The sequence below is a fragment of the Physeter macrocephalus genome, unplaced genomic scaffold (genome assembly GCF_002837175.3).
Source record: "Physeter macrocephalus isolate SW-GA unplaced genomic scaffold, ASM283717v5 random_396, whole genome shotgun sequence".
NCBI lineage: Eukaryota > Metazoa > Chordata > Mammalia > Artiodactyla > Physeteridae > Physeter > Physeter macrocephalus.
The window spans coordinates 49,001-65,825 of NW_021145682.1; the positions used below are offsets into that span (position 1 = coordinate 49,001).

General features: G+C 54.5%; 2 protein-coding genes across 2 annotated transcripts in view; both read right to left on the reverse strand.

Annotated features, from left to right (window-relative positions):
• Positions 1-4,801, reverse strand: part of EIF6 (eukaryotic translation initiation factor 6) — a 6,726-nt gene extending 1,925 nt beyond the window's left edge. The window contains 7 exon segments of the mRNA XM_055082970.1: positions 1,189-1,370; positions 1,558-1,734; positions 2,274-2,449; positions 3,981-4,066; positions 4,201-4,319; positions 4,576-4,602; positions 4,604-4,801. Coding sequence (XP_054938945.1) covers positions 1,189-1,370; positions 1,558-1,734; positions 2,274-2,449; positions 3,981-4,066; positions 4,201-4,319; positions 4,576-4,602; positions 4,604-4,786 — 950 coding nt within the window. The 5' untranslated portion in view covers positions 4,787-4,801.
• A 136-nt stretch (positions 4,802-4,937) lies between these two features.
• FAM83C (family with sequence similarity 83 member C) lies at positions 4,938-14,198 on the reverse strand. The gene is given in 7 exon segments (XM_055082969.1): positions 4,938-5,027; positions 8,052-8,366; positions 8,881-9,005; positions 9,220-9,375; positions 11,533-11,673; positions 11,675-11,857; positions 11,860-14,198. Coding segments are annotated over 6 exon segments (1,062 nt in total). The 5' UTR covers positions 12,007-14,198; the 3' UTR covers positions 4,938-5,027; positions 8,052-8,056.
• Positions 14,199-16,825: the final 2,627 nt, after the last annotated feature.

A 16,825-nucleotide genomic window follows, 5' to 3' on the forward strand; every position in this document is an offset into this window, starting at 1 on the left:
GTCCGGAGCCTGTGCTCCGCAACGGGAGAGACCGCAACAGTGGGAGGCCCGCGTACCGCAAAAAAAAAAAAAAAAAAAACCAAAACACCTACTACAGTCAAAACTTTTTCACATGGGCATTCAGAGTCCTCAATACTGGGAATAAAACCTTTCCCCTTCACACCTTGCACAATTCCCCATCCCTGGTTCTGTCTGAAGTGCTTCCCCACCCTATCTTCGCATATTCAATTACCTACTCATTCCCTGAAGCCCAGACTAAATGATCTGTCCTCCCCAAAACCTTCCTGGATTCCAGAAAGTGTATCACAGGAGCCTCCAAAACCACAAAAGGCACCTTTTACTTCTTCTTTGAAGGTATCTAAGTTATATATAGCCACCATATCTTCTCTCCCCTGCTACAATCTAATAACTCCCTCTCAGAGGCAGGATGTAGCACTAAGCTGCCTGACTATCCCACATGGGGTCTTGTCCATAGGGTTCAATGAACATCAAGCAATTGAATGAATGAAGGAGGGAAAATGAAGGGAAATTCTGCCCCTGTAAGCAGGGAGTCTGCTACTGGACAGTTGCTCTACTTTGGGGTTTCTATCCTCATAAAGACTCCTGTGCTAGCTGGGTATGGTGTGCCTTGAGAAGTATCCTAAATGGGGGGATGGGGGGAGACACTAAATATCCAGCACCTGCTGCTCTTCCAAAGGAAGAGATTCTAGAGCCTAACACCCCAGAACCTTCCAGGGTTAGGGCCCAAGAACCCACTCTTGTTTTAAACCCACAAAGTCCAGATGACGGTGATTCTGATGCATTCCCCACACCCCCAAGTCCCTTTAGGCACCTGGGTCTCCTCAGTTCCTAAAAGCAGCCTTCCCTCCCTCCTTCAATTAAAAAGCTCTTTCCTGTCTCAGGCTACTGGCTGGGGACACTGACACACAAGCAAATACAAACTGCAAAAGAATGTGGTCAGTGATAAAATAAGACAGACTACAGAAGGGATACACCGAGCCAGCGTCTTCAAAGACGGTAGTAGGCAGATACTCAGGCAATGCTTGTGGACTGTACCCTGTGCTTGCTCAGCAGTGTGCAGATGTGGCCTCACACGCAAGGAGAACCTACCAGTATGAATACAGTGTGGCTCCCATTACAGGTGGCCATCTCCCTCCCCTCCCCTCCAAAGAAGAGAGGCCCAGATACCTGTCAATGAGGGAATCCCGCATGCTGGTAGCAATGGTGCTAGGCTGGGCTTCATTCAGCTTGAAAACACTCTCCACCACTGACAGCTCTGTGCTGGTTGTGTCCAGGCCACAGAAGGCACACCAGTCGTTCACTACCATCCCAGCGGCGATCACCTCGCTGCCTCGGTTCACAGTGCCCGCCTGCCAAGGGACGGCTCAGTGTGGATCATGGCACCGACAGCCAAAGTCATGAGGACTCTCCCCAAGCCCTTCTCCCTGACCCTCAGCCCAAACCCAAACTGTGACAGGTAATAATCTAGATTCCTGAATACTGGGCAAAGGGATCTGCTCCAGTAGGAGACAGAGCACAGAGAACAAGACTGCTTACCACAAGCGGGACCTGAAGGAGAGAGGACAGCTCATCCTGGTCTTCAATTGAAGTCTTGGGATGCACCAGCCCTCCCTGATTGCTGAAGACACAGTAGCTTCCTACCAGCACCTGGTCGGCTACTGTCTGTCTGAAGACTTCCACCTTTAGCACATCAGCCAGGATTTCTTCTGTTTCCTGTCAGCCAAAGGTACTGTGCTCAGCGCCCAGAACAAGCAGATCAAAGAACCCAGGGCCTCCACACCCAGACCCACCCAGGGCATGACTCCCTAAGCTCATTCCTCTGCTATGTAGCTGCATATGGAAGCTTCACCCAGAAAAAGGAGGGAATACAGCTTGGAGCAGAGTCTAGGCCAGCTATGGAGCCCCTAATATCCATGCATGCCCTGAAGAGCCAGAGGCTGGTCGCCACATTACCCTCCTTTCCTCTAACCCACAGGTAAGAGTTCACCTGTCAATCTTCTCTCCTAGCCCTGGCTTCAAGACCAGATGGGTCCATCTCCCTGATTCTGAAGGACTAATACACTCCCTAGCTTCTTTCTGACACTGATCACACCATGGAAGGCCTCTGTTCACTATTCCAACCAATGTCTGAACTGCAGGAGCCCAGGTATAAAGAGAAACCACAAGAGATACCCCTAATTCCTGTCCGATGGGCAAGAATGGTGGCTAACCACTGACTCGGCTAATATCATGTGACTCCTGGGCCGCCTCACCCTGTCCAGGTCTGGGTGGACTAAGGCCACGTAGTCGTTGCAGGTGGTGACATTGCCCAGGGCTGAGAGCCGCTCCTCCACCCGCCGGATCTGCACTGAGTCTGGGAGGCAGTTGCGAATGTGTTGCAGCTCCTGGTCGGTGGCGTTGCTGGGCACCAGGAGACCATGCCTGTTCCCTGGGGAGACCCAAGTTATGGAAGGTGGGACAAGGATGGACCATGAATACACAAGATGCCTGCTGAGCCCTGGGGCCTGGGGATACAATCCAGCCCAATTAGCTTCCCCAGCAAAGCTTTAGACCCAGACCCCAGTCCTCCAAACCACTGATCCATACAACACCCAGGGGACCAGGAGTCCCACTGGGCAGGCCAGAGATTGCCTAGGAGTTTGTCCCAACACATCCTGCCCAATTCGCCATCGTCAGCCAGGAGGAACCAGGACTAACAGGAAGCGCTCTTGGGCATTAGTTGTATTTTAAGAAACTGAAGTAACACTCCATACCTACCAGAATGGCTAAATTTTTTAAAAGAATGTCAATACCAAGTGTTGGCAAAGATATATGGAGCAACCAATGGAGTATAAACTGGGCAGCCACTTCAGATAATTATGTGGCATCATCTACTACATTGAATACTCAGCCATTCCTCTCCTAGGTATTATATATCCAACAGAAATACAAACATTTGTTCACTAAGAAACATAGCAGCAATACTCATAACAGACCAAACTGAAAACTACCCAAATACCCACTATCAACAGAATGAATGAATACACCGTGGTATACTTACACAAAACACAGTACACAGCAACATGAATGAACCACAATTATCTTGTGACAACAATGACTAAATCTCTGCCTAACTCTGCAAGGACACAACTCTGAACTTCTCAACTATGAGTTTCTCCCATCATAAAAAAAAAAAAAAAAACACCAAAGGTCAGGTTAAGTTCTCCCTTGTTACATAAGAACTAGCTTCAAGTCCAAAGGTCATGGTTAGGGATAAGAATGTTCTGCCTGAATAAGAAAATACTCAGAGTCCAAGATCATCAGGCTTATGATTTAAAATAAAGGAACAAACTCCTATTTCAGCAAAACTAGAAAGAAGGGGAGGCAGTAAAGGCAGACAGATCCAGCTCAAAGAAAGAGTCAGCTCAAAGGCCAGAGTCAACCGTGCTGAGAGATATAGGGGTACATGGTAAAGGGAACTGAAGATTGGAATGGGTAACTGAACAGTATGCCCCAGAATCTTAGCTTGTCATTTTTCAGAGGCATAAATAGACGCTCAGAAAGTGGAAGCAATTTGCCCAGAGTCAGTGGCCAGGGAGAGATGACAATCCAATCTTCCCTCACACCAGGTGTGGAACTGGGCGAGTCACTTGGGTTCTTTGAGTCTCAGCTTCCTCATCAGTCAAATTAGGCCAATAATTCCGACCTCCCAGGGTCTTCGTGAACAAAGACTGAAACAAGGGTAAAAGTGAAAGCCCTTAATGTTATTTGTGATTACAATGATCCAGAAGCCTTTGCCAGAGGTTGTCCCTGATCTGTTGACACTTAGGGTCCACCACAGGCCTGAGAGATTGTGTAGTCCCTGGAGATAATGGATGAAAGCCTGGGAATCCCTGGGTCACCCGGGGTCCCTTCTAGGGGTATAATTAAAGGCGCTGGGAGGCTCCATTTCCTCCCTCGGCGACTTCCAGTTAGCTTACCCACACACATGCGCCCGATGATGCGGCAGCCGGCGATGGAGGCGTGCACCACAGGGATGGTATCAGCAAGCTCACCCTCGAACACGCTGTAGGGACAAGGACTCGGTGGTCACGGGGCTGGGGGGCCTGAGCCCTCCCTCTGCCCGAGCCCCAGACTCCCAAGTACCCCTCCCAGCCACCCACCCACACGCTGCCCGCGGGCCCGGGGCTCCCGCCGCACCTATAGAAGTTCTCCGACCCTCCGATGGCCACCAGGCAGTAGGTGTTGGTAAGTTTAGCAAAGCAGCCGACCTCACAGTTGTTCTCGAACGACGCTCGGACCGCCATGAGGCCTAGGGGCTGCGGCACAGGGAGCTCAGGGCCGGCGGATCCTCTCCCGGGACAGGGTGCCCGGGCTTCGACCCTGGGTCCGGGTCCGGGTCCCCCGGCCTCCGCGCCTCAGGCCCCGCCGCGACCCCGCCCCTCTTGGCCCCCAGCCCTCGGGGCCCGCCCACCTAGCCCCTCCAGACACGCCGGCCCTGAATCCTTCGGCCCCCAGCCCTCACGTCCCAAGGCGCCCCGAGCTGACCCTGCCGGTGTCCCGCCAACCGCTCACCACGTAAACGAAACCTCCGCACGCGTCAAGAGGCCTCCTCGGCCCTCGGTAGGTTTCCGTTTCCGCCTCCGCCCTCGGAGACTTCCGAGAGAACGCGACGCACGCTGCACGCATGCAACCACTCTAGCGCCAGCCTCTGGGCGGACTCTATGGCTGCAAGTGGTCGGGTCTCTACCCCGCCTGGCCCCGCCTCCAGCAAGCTCGCATTCATTCATTTATTCATTCAGTCAGGAGCTTTGTAGGAGATAATATCGACCCAGACCTGTGCTGGTTGGATGTGAGGCATCAGAATGGAGGAGCCAGGGATGTCTTGCAGAAGACGGGTTGATGATGGAGTGATATCTTAGTTCCCCCACCAGGCATCGAACCCGCGCCCCTGCATTGGAAGCGGGAAGTCTTAACCACTGGAGCGTCAGGGAAGTCCCAGATGGAGTTATACCTTGAAGTAAAGCCTGAGGAGGAAGAGCAGGTGTGGGAGAGGTGAGGGACAGAGTGAGGTGTGGGACAGATGCCCAGGCCAGATCTGGAGCCCAGGGGAGACTGAAGGGCTGAGATGTGGAGCTGAAGCCTGGGGTGGATGAAGTCACCCACGGAGAAGGTGTCCATCAGGGAGAAGTAAGACCACGACAGAGGCTGGAGAAGGAGGCGCGGCCAGAGAAGGAAAGGAAACCATGCTGAAGAAGGTATTGGAGAGGAGAGGATGGACGAAGCCGGGTGTCAGGGAGGGTCCAGAGTGGGCAAGGGTGTAGGGGATGATGGGCAGCCACTTTCTGCCTCCCTCCCCCACCCCCGATCCCGCCCCACCCGTAGATGGTGGCAGTCAAGAGACCTGCTCTGTGGATGGATGAACTTGGCCCCCATTTTGTACAAAAGCCCCAGGGTCTCTCAGAATGTCACTCTCAGCGAGGGCAGAGTGAAGCTTGGAGCCTCTTTCCTCCCCACCCCACGGCCTTCCTGCAGCCATCCACTCTCCTCCAAGGACCTCTCCATAGTTGGCCTGAATGGTGCCCTTCCCCTGTCCCCAACCTGCAGTTTCATAACTGCCTTCTTCAGGATACACCAGGCTGCTGCTGGGTGATAGCATGTCTGCTTTTATTGATTTGTATCACGTATACTGTCCCAGGCAAGTTGCAAGCTCAGGAAAAGAACCTACATCTGACAGAGCCTATACTTCCAGGGACACTCAGCAAAGTGATGCTGGTGTGTGTGTGTGTGTATCCATGTCCTCTCCATCCTCCCAGGTTCATCTCAGACCCACTCATTCAGTCCTCTCCCTGGTCTCTCTTCAGCTGGTTGCCTCTACCAGGAATTCCTCTAACCCTCGCCTCCATCTATCCAAGTCCTTCCCACCCTTCAAGGCTTGGCTCAAAGGCTACCTCCTCTAAGAAACTTTTCTCACCACTCCATCATCACCACCACTTGCTGGCCTTCATTCTCTACCACCTTCTGTCACTGGTAAGCCTTTAATTAGATATACCAATCATTTATGCATTGAATCCTTGTCTCCCAGGTACTGAGTCTGATTCATTTCTGAAGCCTATGGCATGTCCAGCACAGGACTGGGTACACAGCTTAGGTACAAAAAGATACTGGTTGGTGCATGCATGCCTGTGTGTGTGTGCGTATGCGTGCCTGTGTGTGTGTGTGGTTATGTGCATATTTATGGTCTGTAGATCCTAAGGGGTCTACGGTGTGCACGGAATGTAGCCATTCATTTAGCCAAATGACATTGAGTACCTATAACTAGAATCCTGAGTGTTTTAGTTTATCACATGGACTGCATCTGTGGGTGTAGTTTGTGGGTGTGAACCCTGTCAGTGTGCAGTGTATATTGTGCAGGCATTTGGAGCATCTCTGTTATATGTGGATTTTGTGCGCATGGGGACATGGGAACTGTTGACATTGTGTGTCCTGTCTGTGCAAAAACACGATCTTAAGAAACTAAGAGTCAGAGACACAGATTTGAGCCCCTGTCACTTACTCGGACCGGATTTCAAGCAAGTCATCAAACTCGCTGGGTCCCAGCTTCTAAATTTATATTATAGGGAAGATAATATCTATGATCCTAGAACTGTACACCTACTAGAGCTCTATCTCATAGGGTATTGTGAGGGTGAAGGATGAGAAGTAACTGGTGAGAAGGGCTCAGCACAGTGACAAACGGCAGGTGCCCAGTAACTGTTGGGTTCCATTTCCCCATGTGTGTGCATGTACGTGTGTGAGCAAGAATTTCAAGCCCAAGGAATGTCTAACCTGGGCCTCTAGACTCCCTCTCCTCCCCATAAGGCCCCTGCTCGAGCTCCCACCCCAGAGTCTGGGACCTGAGCCAATCTAGAGTCACAGTGGATGGAGGACAGACATGTTCTTTCTGGGAGCAGCTTGGACTTGGACTTATTGTACTGAGTAATGAGGTCCAGTTTGCTGTGGCCCAGGGTCAGCCGTTTCTCATCCCCAGACAGGCCATTGCTACTACCATTGCGCTGGCCACCTGTGGGGCCCCCGGGAAGGCCAGGCTCAGGTCCCTGCCTGGTGCCCTGTAACTGATGATACTTGGTGATGAGGTCCAGCTGGCTGTGGCCCAGAGTCAGCTGCTTCTCATCCCCAGAGTCCACTCCAGGCTTTCTGGCAGAGCTCAGTCTGGGGAGATCATTGGACCCAGGCCCCTCACCCCGGAATGGGCCAAACTTCATGATGAGGTCCAGCTGGCTGTGTCCCAGGGTCTGCCGTTGTTCATCTGGACCCTGCTTGCCAGGCCTGGCCAAGGAGTTGGCTTCAGGGGGCACTCTGGAGCCCCCAACTTTGGGGGACTGTACCTGGAGGTCCAGTTGGCCATGGCTGTGGTTTGGGGACAGCCTCTTGTCCTCTGGGGTCCGATTGCCAGGCCTGGGGGAACCTGACTCAGGGGGGCCCCTGGCACCCTGGGCCTGGGGCAGGAGATCCAGCTGGTTGTATCTCTGATTTGAGGCCAACCTCCTGTCCTCTGGGGCCTGCTCACTAGGCCAAAGGGAGCCTGAGTTGGGGGTCACCCCAGAATCAGGGCCTCCTGCTTCTCGTGCCCTGGGGAAGGGGACGAGGAGATCCAGCTGGCCATGGCTCTGACTCAGAGACACCTTATTCTCCTTCTCTGCCACCAGGACTGTGCCGGGTACCCAGCGGCCTCGTGGTGGGGCTAGGCTCCTGGCTTCCTGTGACCCCATTCTCTGGGAGCCGGGACAGAGCTGAGACACCCCCGGGGAAAGGAGAGGAGGGGGCAAGGGCGAGCAAGCAGAGGTGACCCCCCTGCCAGGGTCACAGGGCTGGTGCTATTGGGGTTGAGGGCAGGGGAGGACTGGGACCAGGGGGACGCCCCCAGCTTGCTCAGGTTGGCCTGTAGGGCCCAAGCAGGGGGCCGTGGTTAGGGTCTGACAGCTGGCATTGCAGGGAGCGCTGGCCATCGGCCTCACAGTGGGCAGGGCCCGGGGAGAAGGATCCCATACCCGTGTCACTGCAGTGGCCGCCTCTTGGCAGAGCGGGGTAGGAGGAATGACCCATGCGAGGTGAGCACTTGATGCTGCTGAGGCTGGTGCTGGAGCGCGACGAGGATGTGGTGCTGGGGATGCCGGGCCCGAAGGCCAGGGCAACTGGGGGAGGGCAGTGCCCTGGGAGACAGGGGATCTTCACCTCCGCAGAAGCCCTCCACGGGCCGGGACTCGGCATAAAGACAGCGGAACTCCCGGTCAAAGTCTTCCACGATGCGGCCCCTCAGCTGCAGCACCATGCTCGTGTGGGCCTGGCTGCAAAGCCAGGTGAAGCTGTGGGCAGAGGATCAGGGTCAGGAGGTAAAGTGCAGGACCTTGGGGCCAGGCAGGAGTCACAAACAGGGGAGCAAGACAGAACCACCACCACCCCGAGGGCCCAAGTGAGGGGGCAGAGCTCTGACTCCGGAGTCTGTTCTAGCCCTAAGCTCAGCTTAGCGGACTTCGGCACGTGATTTCGCATCTCAGCCTCAACTTCCCCATCTGTAAAATGGACCAAGGGCAAGGTTCCCTGAAGTCCCTCCAATTCTGAGGTGCAAGGTTTATTTTCTATGCCAAGGGCATTAAAGTAATCCTGCCACAGAGTGAGCTCCTCCAGGGCCCAGCCCAGGGCTGTCTTGCTCCCCACACTGGCCCCTGGGCCCTGCACCATGCCTGCCACATGGCGGCTGCTCATTTCATGGTGGAAGGGATGGATGAAGGAAGGAAAGTTCAAAGCTGCCAGGTCCCAGGCACCCTCGCAAGCCGGTGGCTCGGCCCCAGGCCCCCTCCCCGCCATCCACTTACTCACCTGTAGCTGCCCGCCACCACCTGCTCACCGTCAATGATGGCGAACTTCTCCAGGGCCTGCCCCGTGACGCGGCAGCCTGCCTTGCTGCAGTATGTGTCCCCACACGTGCTCCGCACACGCATGTTCTGGGCCAAGGAGGGAGGGAGGTTGGGAATCACCTTCAGAGGACGGGGCTCAAGCCATGTCTAAATCCCCTGGGGTCTCTGACCCAAAATAGCTAGGAGAACCCGGCCTCCCACTCCCATTGACCCCCGATGCTCACGAACCACCCGACTGACTCTCCTGCCCTCCCTGACTCCTCACCCCACACCCCAGTTCCTGCCCCCATCCCTTGCTCACCCATAGGTGCCCTCCATTGAGGTCCATCTCCGGAAAGTGCCTCAGGTGTTCCTCGGCCAGAAGCAGGTAGACGGGGACACCATGCCAGCCCGAGGCCTCCATGAGGTCACACAGAAACTCCATGTCGGTGAAGATGTCCATCACCACAGTCACCACCTGGGGGGGGCGGTAGGGGGGGAGCTCAGCCCTGTCCGGGGCACTGCCGAGGCCAGGGGCAGAGGCTAGATCCCCGGAAACAGCGCTGGACTGAAAAGCAGGAGGCCAGAGCCCGTGAGAACACCTGAACTGGGAGGGCTTTTAGTGGTGACCCAGCCTGGGGGTTCCTGACTTGGAAGCTGGGGGGTTTCACTGTCTTGAAGCCCAGAAGGCTGTTTGAAAGTTTTTGTGTGCATTTTTCTAAGGACGGTTTGTTTATCTGTCATTTGATTCTCAAAGAGGTCTGTGGATCAGCTGTACCAGTCTAAAGGTCTACTCTACAGATGGGAAGACTGAGGCCCAGAGGGAGAAAGAGTCAGAAGCAAAACCCAGACCCCACTTCCCAGGCTAGCACCTCACACTCCCCCCCACTAGCTCAAGCTGTAGCTCTGGCTGTCTGTCTGAGGCTCCCTTCTCACGGATCAGAACTGCAGGCCAATTACTGGGGTCTTCAGTGCCCTTTGCTAGACCCACCTGTTTCCCTGAGAAGCTGCAGAGATCTGCTGTGACCTCTTACAACTGGGACCAAGTTTTCTGCTCGGTGGAGAGGCGGGGCTTGCAATATCTGCCATGAGAACTTCCTCTCCCAGTCCAGGCTGAGAGGCAGGAGGTGCGGAGCAAAGCACTCCAGCTGAGGAGCCAGACAGAACTGGGTTCGAACCTGCACTCGGCTACTTCCTAGTGCTATGACCTTAGGCGAATTCCTTCACCCCTGGGAGCCTCAACTTCCTCATCTGCTAAATGGAGATAATGATAGCTACCTCTCAAGATTTATGGGGAATTTAATGTGAAAATACTCAACACACAACAGAAGCTCAATAAATGTTCCTCTCCTGCTGCCTCCTTAACAAACAAAGCCATTGGGCCACAGGGGGAGGAAGCACTTCCCAAGATCACTCTGAGAGTCAGTGACAGCCCAGAGTGGAAGCTTGGCTCCCGGCCCAGAGGTGGAGGGTCTAGACGGGAGGATGAGGAACCAAAGCATTGAGGGATGCCCTCGTCCATGGCACAGGCCTGGCCACGGGTGAGGGGAACGGGACAAGCAAGAAAGATCAAAGGGGCAGGGGTGATGCCAGCAGCCATCTCACTAATAGCCCCATTCCCTGTGCCAATCAGGTCTGGCCCTCCCCTGCCTGGGACGCAGGTAGACTTGCCAGGGAGGCTCTGGAGGTACCAGCAGGATCCCAGCATCCTGGCTCCTAACATCTGCAGCAGGTACCCTCAGGGCTGCTCCCCTAGCAAGGGCACTGAGTCTAAGCCACCCCAAACCCTGCCTAGGGTCATCTGATCCATCTCCCTGCCTCCTGAGTCAGGGGTCAGGGCTCCAGGAGTGAGGCTGTGCTAGTCTGTAGCTGAAGGCTTCCCAGGTACCAACACCCCACCTGCTCTGCCGCTTCCCTTTCTCCTGAGCCCTGCTCCCCATCCTTGAGCCCAGCAGCTTCCGCTCCTCTTTCCTTTGAGTGCAGAGCTAAAAGCCCAGCCCTCAAGGCCATGCTGAGGCCCAGGCACCAGTGCCCCTTCCCCTGCTTCGGGCCAGTGGAGATACAGTGCACAAAGCGAGGTGCGGTTGGGACCATTTGTCAGGAGGCAGGGCTGTGCCTGGGGCCCGGGGCCTGAGTCTAGACCCCTTTCCCTCTCCCTGAGCCCCGGGTTCCATTTCACCAACTGACTGGACCTCCTGAGTAAGTCCTAGTCCCTTTCTGGCCTCAGTTTCCTCCTCTGGAACTCAAGGGGGTGGCTCAGATACTCACCAAGGTTGGGGTTCTTAGTTTGGGGATCACAGACCTGTTCGAGAATCTGATGAAGGCCATAGGCCCTCTCCCCCAAAAGAGAGAGGATCCCCCTCTGCAATGAGCATCACTTTGCACGCGTTTTCAGGGTGTTGGTGGAGTCCCTGAGGCCCATCCCCTGTTCTAAGCTTGTTCATAATGTCCTCGAGTGCCGAGAGGTTACCAAGGTAAATAAAACACGCCCACACTCTAGGAACTTGTGATGTGATAGGGGGCAGAGGTTCTCGTCCCAGTGCTGCCCCAAGCTGCCGTGTGGCCACACTTTCCCTCCCTAGGCCTCAGTTTCCACATCTGTGAGATGAATGTCTGGAAGAGACAAGGCCCTTACCGTGCGGGCCTGGCTGAAGAGGAAATGCAGAAGGTCCTTGATGCTCTTGGCTTTGTCCCTCTGGAAGCGGATCACAGCCCGCGTGGGCCTGAAGCCTGTGGCCTGTGGCACCTCGGGCCAGCCCAAGTCCAGGTCCGGGGGGGTCTATGTCGGAGGCCAGGGGGAAGTAAGTGCCGGAGGTGACTTCGGAGAGCAGGCTGAGGGGGTCAGGCCCGGCAGCCCCTGGCCCCAGGGCCTCGCCTAGCTCAGAGCCCCCGCGCGCGTGGCTGGTCATGTAGTCCACATCCAGAGGGCTCAGGAAGGGCAGCTCCCGCTCCTCGGAGAGAGGACCCGCAGGGAGGCAGCCTCACCCCGCTCCAGGAGGGCATCGGCCGCCAGCCGGGCTGCCTCGCTGTGCTGGAGCACCCGCAGTGAGCTCTCCCGCCACCGCTGCCGCCTCAGCTCCTCCACCCGGCACCGCAGGGGCCCCGCCATGCCCTGAGCTCCCAGGGCCTCCGAACACGCCTGCCCACCGGCCACCCTCACCCTCCAGCAGGCTCCATGGCCTGCACCCCGGGGCTGGCCGCAGCAGGAAGAAGATACCAGCAGAAACTGCTTCCCGCCAGCCTGCCCCTTTGTCAGAGCCACGCTTTACCCCGTTGCCCCCGGCCTCGGGAACCTGTTGGGTCAGCCTCACCTGTCCGCCTGCTGTTGGGACTCGCCCTCCCGCCACCCGGGGAAGGGGCAGGTCCTTACTCAGCACACTCTCCCTCCGCTACCCCAGCGTCCCCTGCTGCATCCCCACCAGGCTCCCAGCAAGTTTCCTCCAAACCCTGCCCTTCCAGAGTCCCAGTGAAAAATGCTGTCCCGCCCCTGAAAAATTCTGTTCCCGATGTCTGCGTTTCCACCACCCTCAACTCTGGGGAAGCTCTTGACCTGGTGGCGCCAGACCCCAGCCTTTCTCCCCTCCTCGGTGGCTGAGTATTCAATGGTTAGTGAGAAAGTTGGTTGAGAGGATTGTGGGACACACTGCATTGTCCAGAGGCAAACAGCAGGCAAGTTTCTGTTCTCTGCCCCCATCAAGGGCTTTAGTCCCGGAGTCCTCAGGAGCAGGGTGAGGCTTTGCGCTGGAGAAGGAGGCTCAGCAGATGGCAGCTAGCTGGGGAGGCAGGCCGGGCAGAAGTGGTCACAACGGTGCCAGCCCCACCTTTCTGTGGAGGGACGAGGTCCCATGAGGGTGGCCAGGACAGTAGGAGACCTAATGCCGTGTCTCAACGACCCCGTTTAGTACTGGCTGCACTTGCTTTAACTGACCTGTGACCATGTCCAGATGAGACACAGGTTCCTCTATGTCCACAAAGCTTCACTTGGGGCGCAATGCACGCACAGCGGGGCGGGTGCTGGCGAGGGGATTTAGGGGCTCCCTGCGTCAAGCTGGGCCCTGGGACTAAAGACGAATGGGGCTTTGTCTCTGAGGATCCTAGAGGGGCCCAGGAGGGGCAGGGGCAGAGATCAGAGCCCCGGGTACACCAAGGAGGCCCTTCCCTGGGCGTGGGGAGGCTGCGTGGGGGCAGGGGGAGGAGTAAGCAGAGCCAGACTGTGGGAGGGTAACAAGCCATGCGGGTAGCCGAGGTGGCAGGGCCTTATCTCTGGATTTGTTTAGGAGGAGAACAGGGGCCATATCTGGGTCAGAGAAGCACTCCTGGGAGGGTGGAGTCATGTCTCTGTGTTTCTGAGTTCCTGTGTTTATCCCTCAGTGTGTATATGTCTACCTGACGGTACATATTTTTGGATCTTTTAAAAAATTATTTTTAATTAACATAAAGTTTACCATCTTAGCCATTTTTAAGTATGCAGCTCAGTGGTATTAAGTACACTTATATTGCTGTGCAACCGTCACCACCATCCATCTCCAGAACTTTTTCATCTTCCCCAACTGAAACTCTGTACCTATGAAAGACTAAGTACCCTGCTCACCCCCTGGTAGCCACCACTGTACTTTCTGAGTGTGAATTTGACGACTGTGGGTACCTCATGTAAGTGGAATCATGCAGCCTTTGTCTTTTTGTGACTGGCATATTTCACCTAGCATAAAGGTTCACTCAGGTTGAAGCATGTGACAGGATTTCCTTCCTTTTTAAGGCTGAATAATATTCCATTGTGTGTATATACCACATCGTTTATCCATTCACCCACTGATAGACACTTGGATTGTTTCCACCCTTTGGCTATTGAGAATAATACTGCTTGAACATGGGTGTACAAATTTGGCTCTGTATTTTTTAATATTTCCCTCCATGCTCACATTTGTATTAGATTCCATTTTTTTAAGTAAGAAAACCACTGAATATTGGCAATTTCACGTGGCTCAACTCAACATATACAGGAACACCTCAGAGATATTTTGGGTTCAGTTCCAGACCACCGCAATAAAGCAAATATTGATATCTCAATGAAGCGAATCACACAATTTTTTTGGTTTCCCAATGCATACAGAAGTTATGTTTACACTATACTATGGTCTATTAAGTGTGCAATAGAATTATGTCTAAAAAAACAATGTACATACCATAATTTAAAAATACTTGGGCTTCCCTGGTGGCGCAGTGGTTGAGAATCCGCCTGCCGATGCAGGGGACACGGGTTCGTGTCCCGGTCCGGGAGGATCCCACATGCCGCCGAGCGGCTGGGCCCGTGAGCCATGGCCGCTCAGCCTGTGCGTCCAGAACCTGTGCTCCGCACGCAACGGGAGAGGCCACAACAGTGAGAGGCCCATGTACCACAAAACAAACAAACAAACAAAAAAACTTCATTGCTAAAAAATGCTATCCATCATCTGAGAACTCAGGGTTGCTACAAACCTTCAGTTGGTAGAAAAAAAAAAAATGCAGTATCTGCAAAGCCCTGTACAGTGAAGTACAATAAAATAAGGTATGCCTGTACACTATACCTATGCATAACTATATACCTGGGCATGTGTGTACATTACGTACTGTCTATTCGTGACGTTTGTGTGTCTGCTTGGCTGTCTTTAAGTATCTAGCTGCGCATCAGTGTATATTTACCTGCATGTGCATCTGTGTATGTTCTCGTGTATGTGTCTGGGTGCATATCTGTGTGCATGCATGTCTGGGCGGCAGGGGTGGTCTTTGGCCCTAACATTGGACTGTGGTACTAAGTGTCTGTACAAGGGAGCTCAGCTGAGAGGGGCAAGGATGGGAAGACTGAGTTGAAAAGGGCTCCAAGGGATCCCAGATACCCTGATAATAAAAGCATATAAATCAAACGAAATCCCCCAGGGCTGCAGGACTGTCCACCCGTCCTATGGGCTGAGTGGGTAAAGGGCAATGAGAGGGCAGACAAGTATATCCCAGCCTTGGGGCTAAGCCTAGGGCTGGGGACCCAGGGTGACGAGAGCCATGCAGATAGCTAAGCCCAGACCCTGGATGCAGTGGGTCGGGCACAGGCCCCTTAGTAACTGTTATTAAGAGGAAGAAAAGTATTTTCCCGTCCAGGGGGTGTGTCAGGGCGCCTGCCTGGCATCGTTCTGCTATCCTAGGGGCCATTTAGCCTTGTCTGTTCTCTCTTAGAAGCTGAGTGGCATCTGGGCAGGTGAGTGTCGTGTGGGGCTGGTGGGAGCAGAAGCTGGGCTGCAGCCCTTCAGTTGCAGGCTGCTCTGACGCCAACATTGCCACACACCTTTACTGTGGCACCTCTGGGTCAGGGGAGACAAGATTCCTGGGAGGAGCAGCCAGGGGTAGTAGGGGCGCCAGAGTCTGCCTAAATCCCTTGAATCAAGGCAAAGTGACCTAAGAGCCTGACACAGGGACAAGTCGTGAGGATTCCCAGAGACTGGCTGGAGCTGGGTATTAAAGGATGAGAAAGATTTTGAGACGTGCAGGGTGGAGGGCTGGGCGTTCCAGGCTGGAGGAGTAGAGGGGCGGGGGCCTGCCTACTGAAGGTATTGGGAGCAGCAGTGCAGGGAAAGGGCTGTGGAAAGGCCGTCTGGAGCCACACCCTGAAGAGGGCCTTGCTGAGGCCCAGAGGTTGGCAAGATCCATCGAGCGGTACTTTAGGATAACTTAGGAAGCAGGCCCCCGGGGGCAGAGTGGCCCAAAGCAGGAGTCCCAGAAACAGCCCAGATGGTGTGGTTTGCTGTTCTTGAGCACCACACAGGCCTTCAGGAGGCCACACTGGCTCTGGCACTTAATGGGCGAGGCAAACAATCACAACTCTGAGTCACAGTGGCGTAATCTGTAAAATGGGACCAACACCATCTCCTTCGCCAGGTTGTTGTGAGGAATAGGTGGACTACTGTGTGTCAGGTGCCTGACTGAGAGGACGAGGAGCTCAGTACATGCTGAATTTAGAGCTTTTCCAGCCATGAAGGGGCAGGGGCTCAGTGAAGGCCTGACGGCAAACGAAGCAGCACCACGGAAGCTCCTTTGGGTCCGTCTCCAGCCCCTTCCAGACCAAAGGCCAGCCCTGAAGGTGAACATGGCCCTGGGCCATGTCAGTGGAGTGTGGCTCTGAGATTTGGCCTCTCATCCCAGCTCACAGGAGTCCAGGTCCTCTCTCCACTGTGTGTACACAGATGAGCACTGGGCAAGTACGATCACAAGGAATAAGGATTTTGGCATTCTGCTTTGGAAAGGTGACTGTGTCTGGGTCCACACTGTAACACTGTGACGATGGGGTCTCACCCTTTCTCCACGTCCTTCCCTCCACATCCTTCCCTCCACCCCCTCTACCCATCCATCCACCGTATCCCATCCCACAGTGGAAGACCCCCATGTTTCCATAAAGGGAGAGAATTCCCACTCCACTGTCCTGGAGGGGAAGGGTGAGAGGACCACTCCCTAAATCCTCACAGGCTTCATCGTCCCCAGAGGAGGGGAATGGCTTGGCTGATTAGTAGCCTAGGGAAGGAGCTGAGCTCAAATATTTCTGGGTTTCTCTCTCTCTCTCTCTCTCTCTCTCTCTCGGTTCTGCTGTAGGCAGAAGTAGCATATTCTCCACTGATCTACCCCATAAAATTCCACAGGGGGTTCTGTCCCTGCCAGGGAGAGAGGTCTGCCCCTTTTTGGGGGCTCGGGGGGTGCCTGTTTATTTGGGGGAGGATATTATTAAGTCCATTTGGCCCAAAAGCAAAAGCTACATTCTCCAATCAGCTTTATCAGAAATACTGGTAAAGCCCCCATTTTGATGTCCATGTGTCTGTCTCTTATTTTTCAATTCATTCTGGACTTGGGAGGGGAAGAAGATAGAAGATATATTAGCCATTGATCTCTTTTTCTTTTTTTTTTTTTTTTTT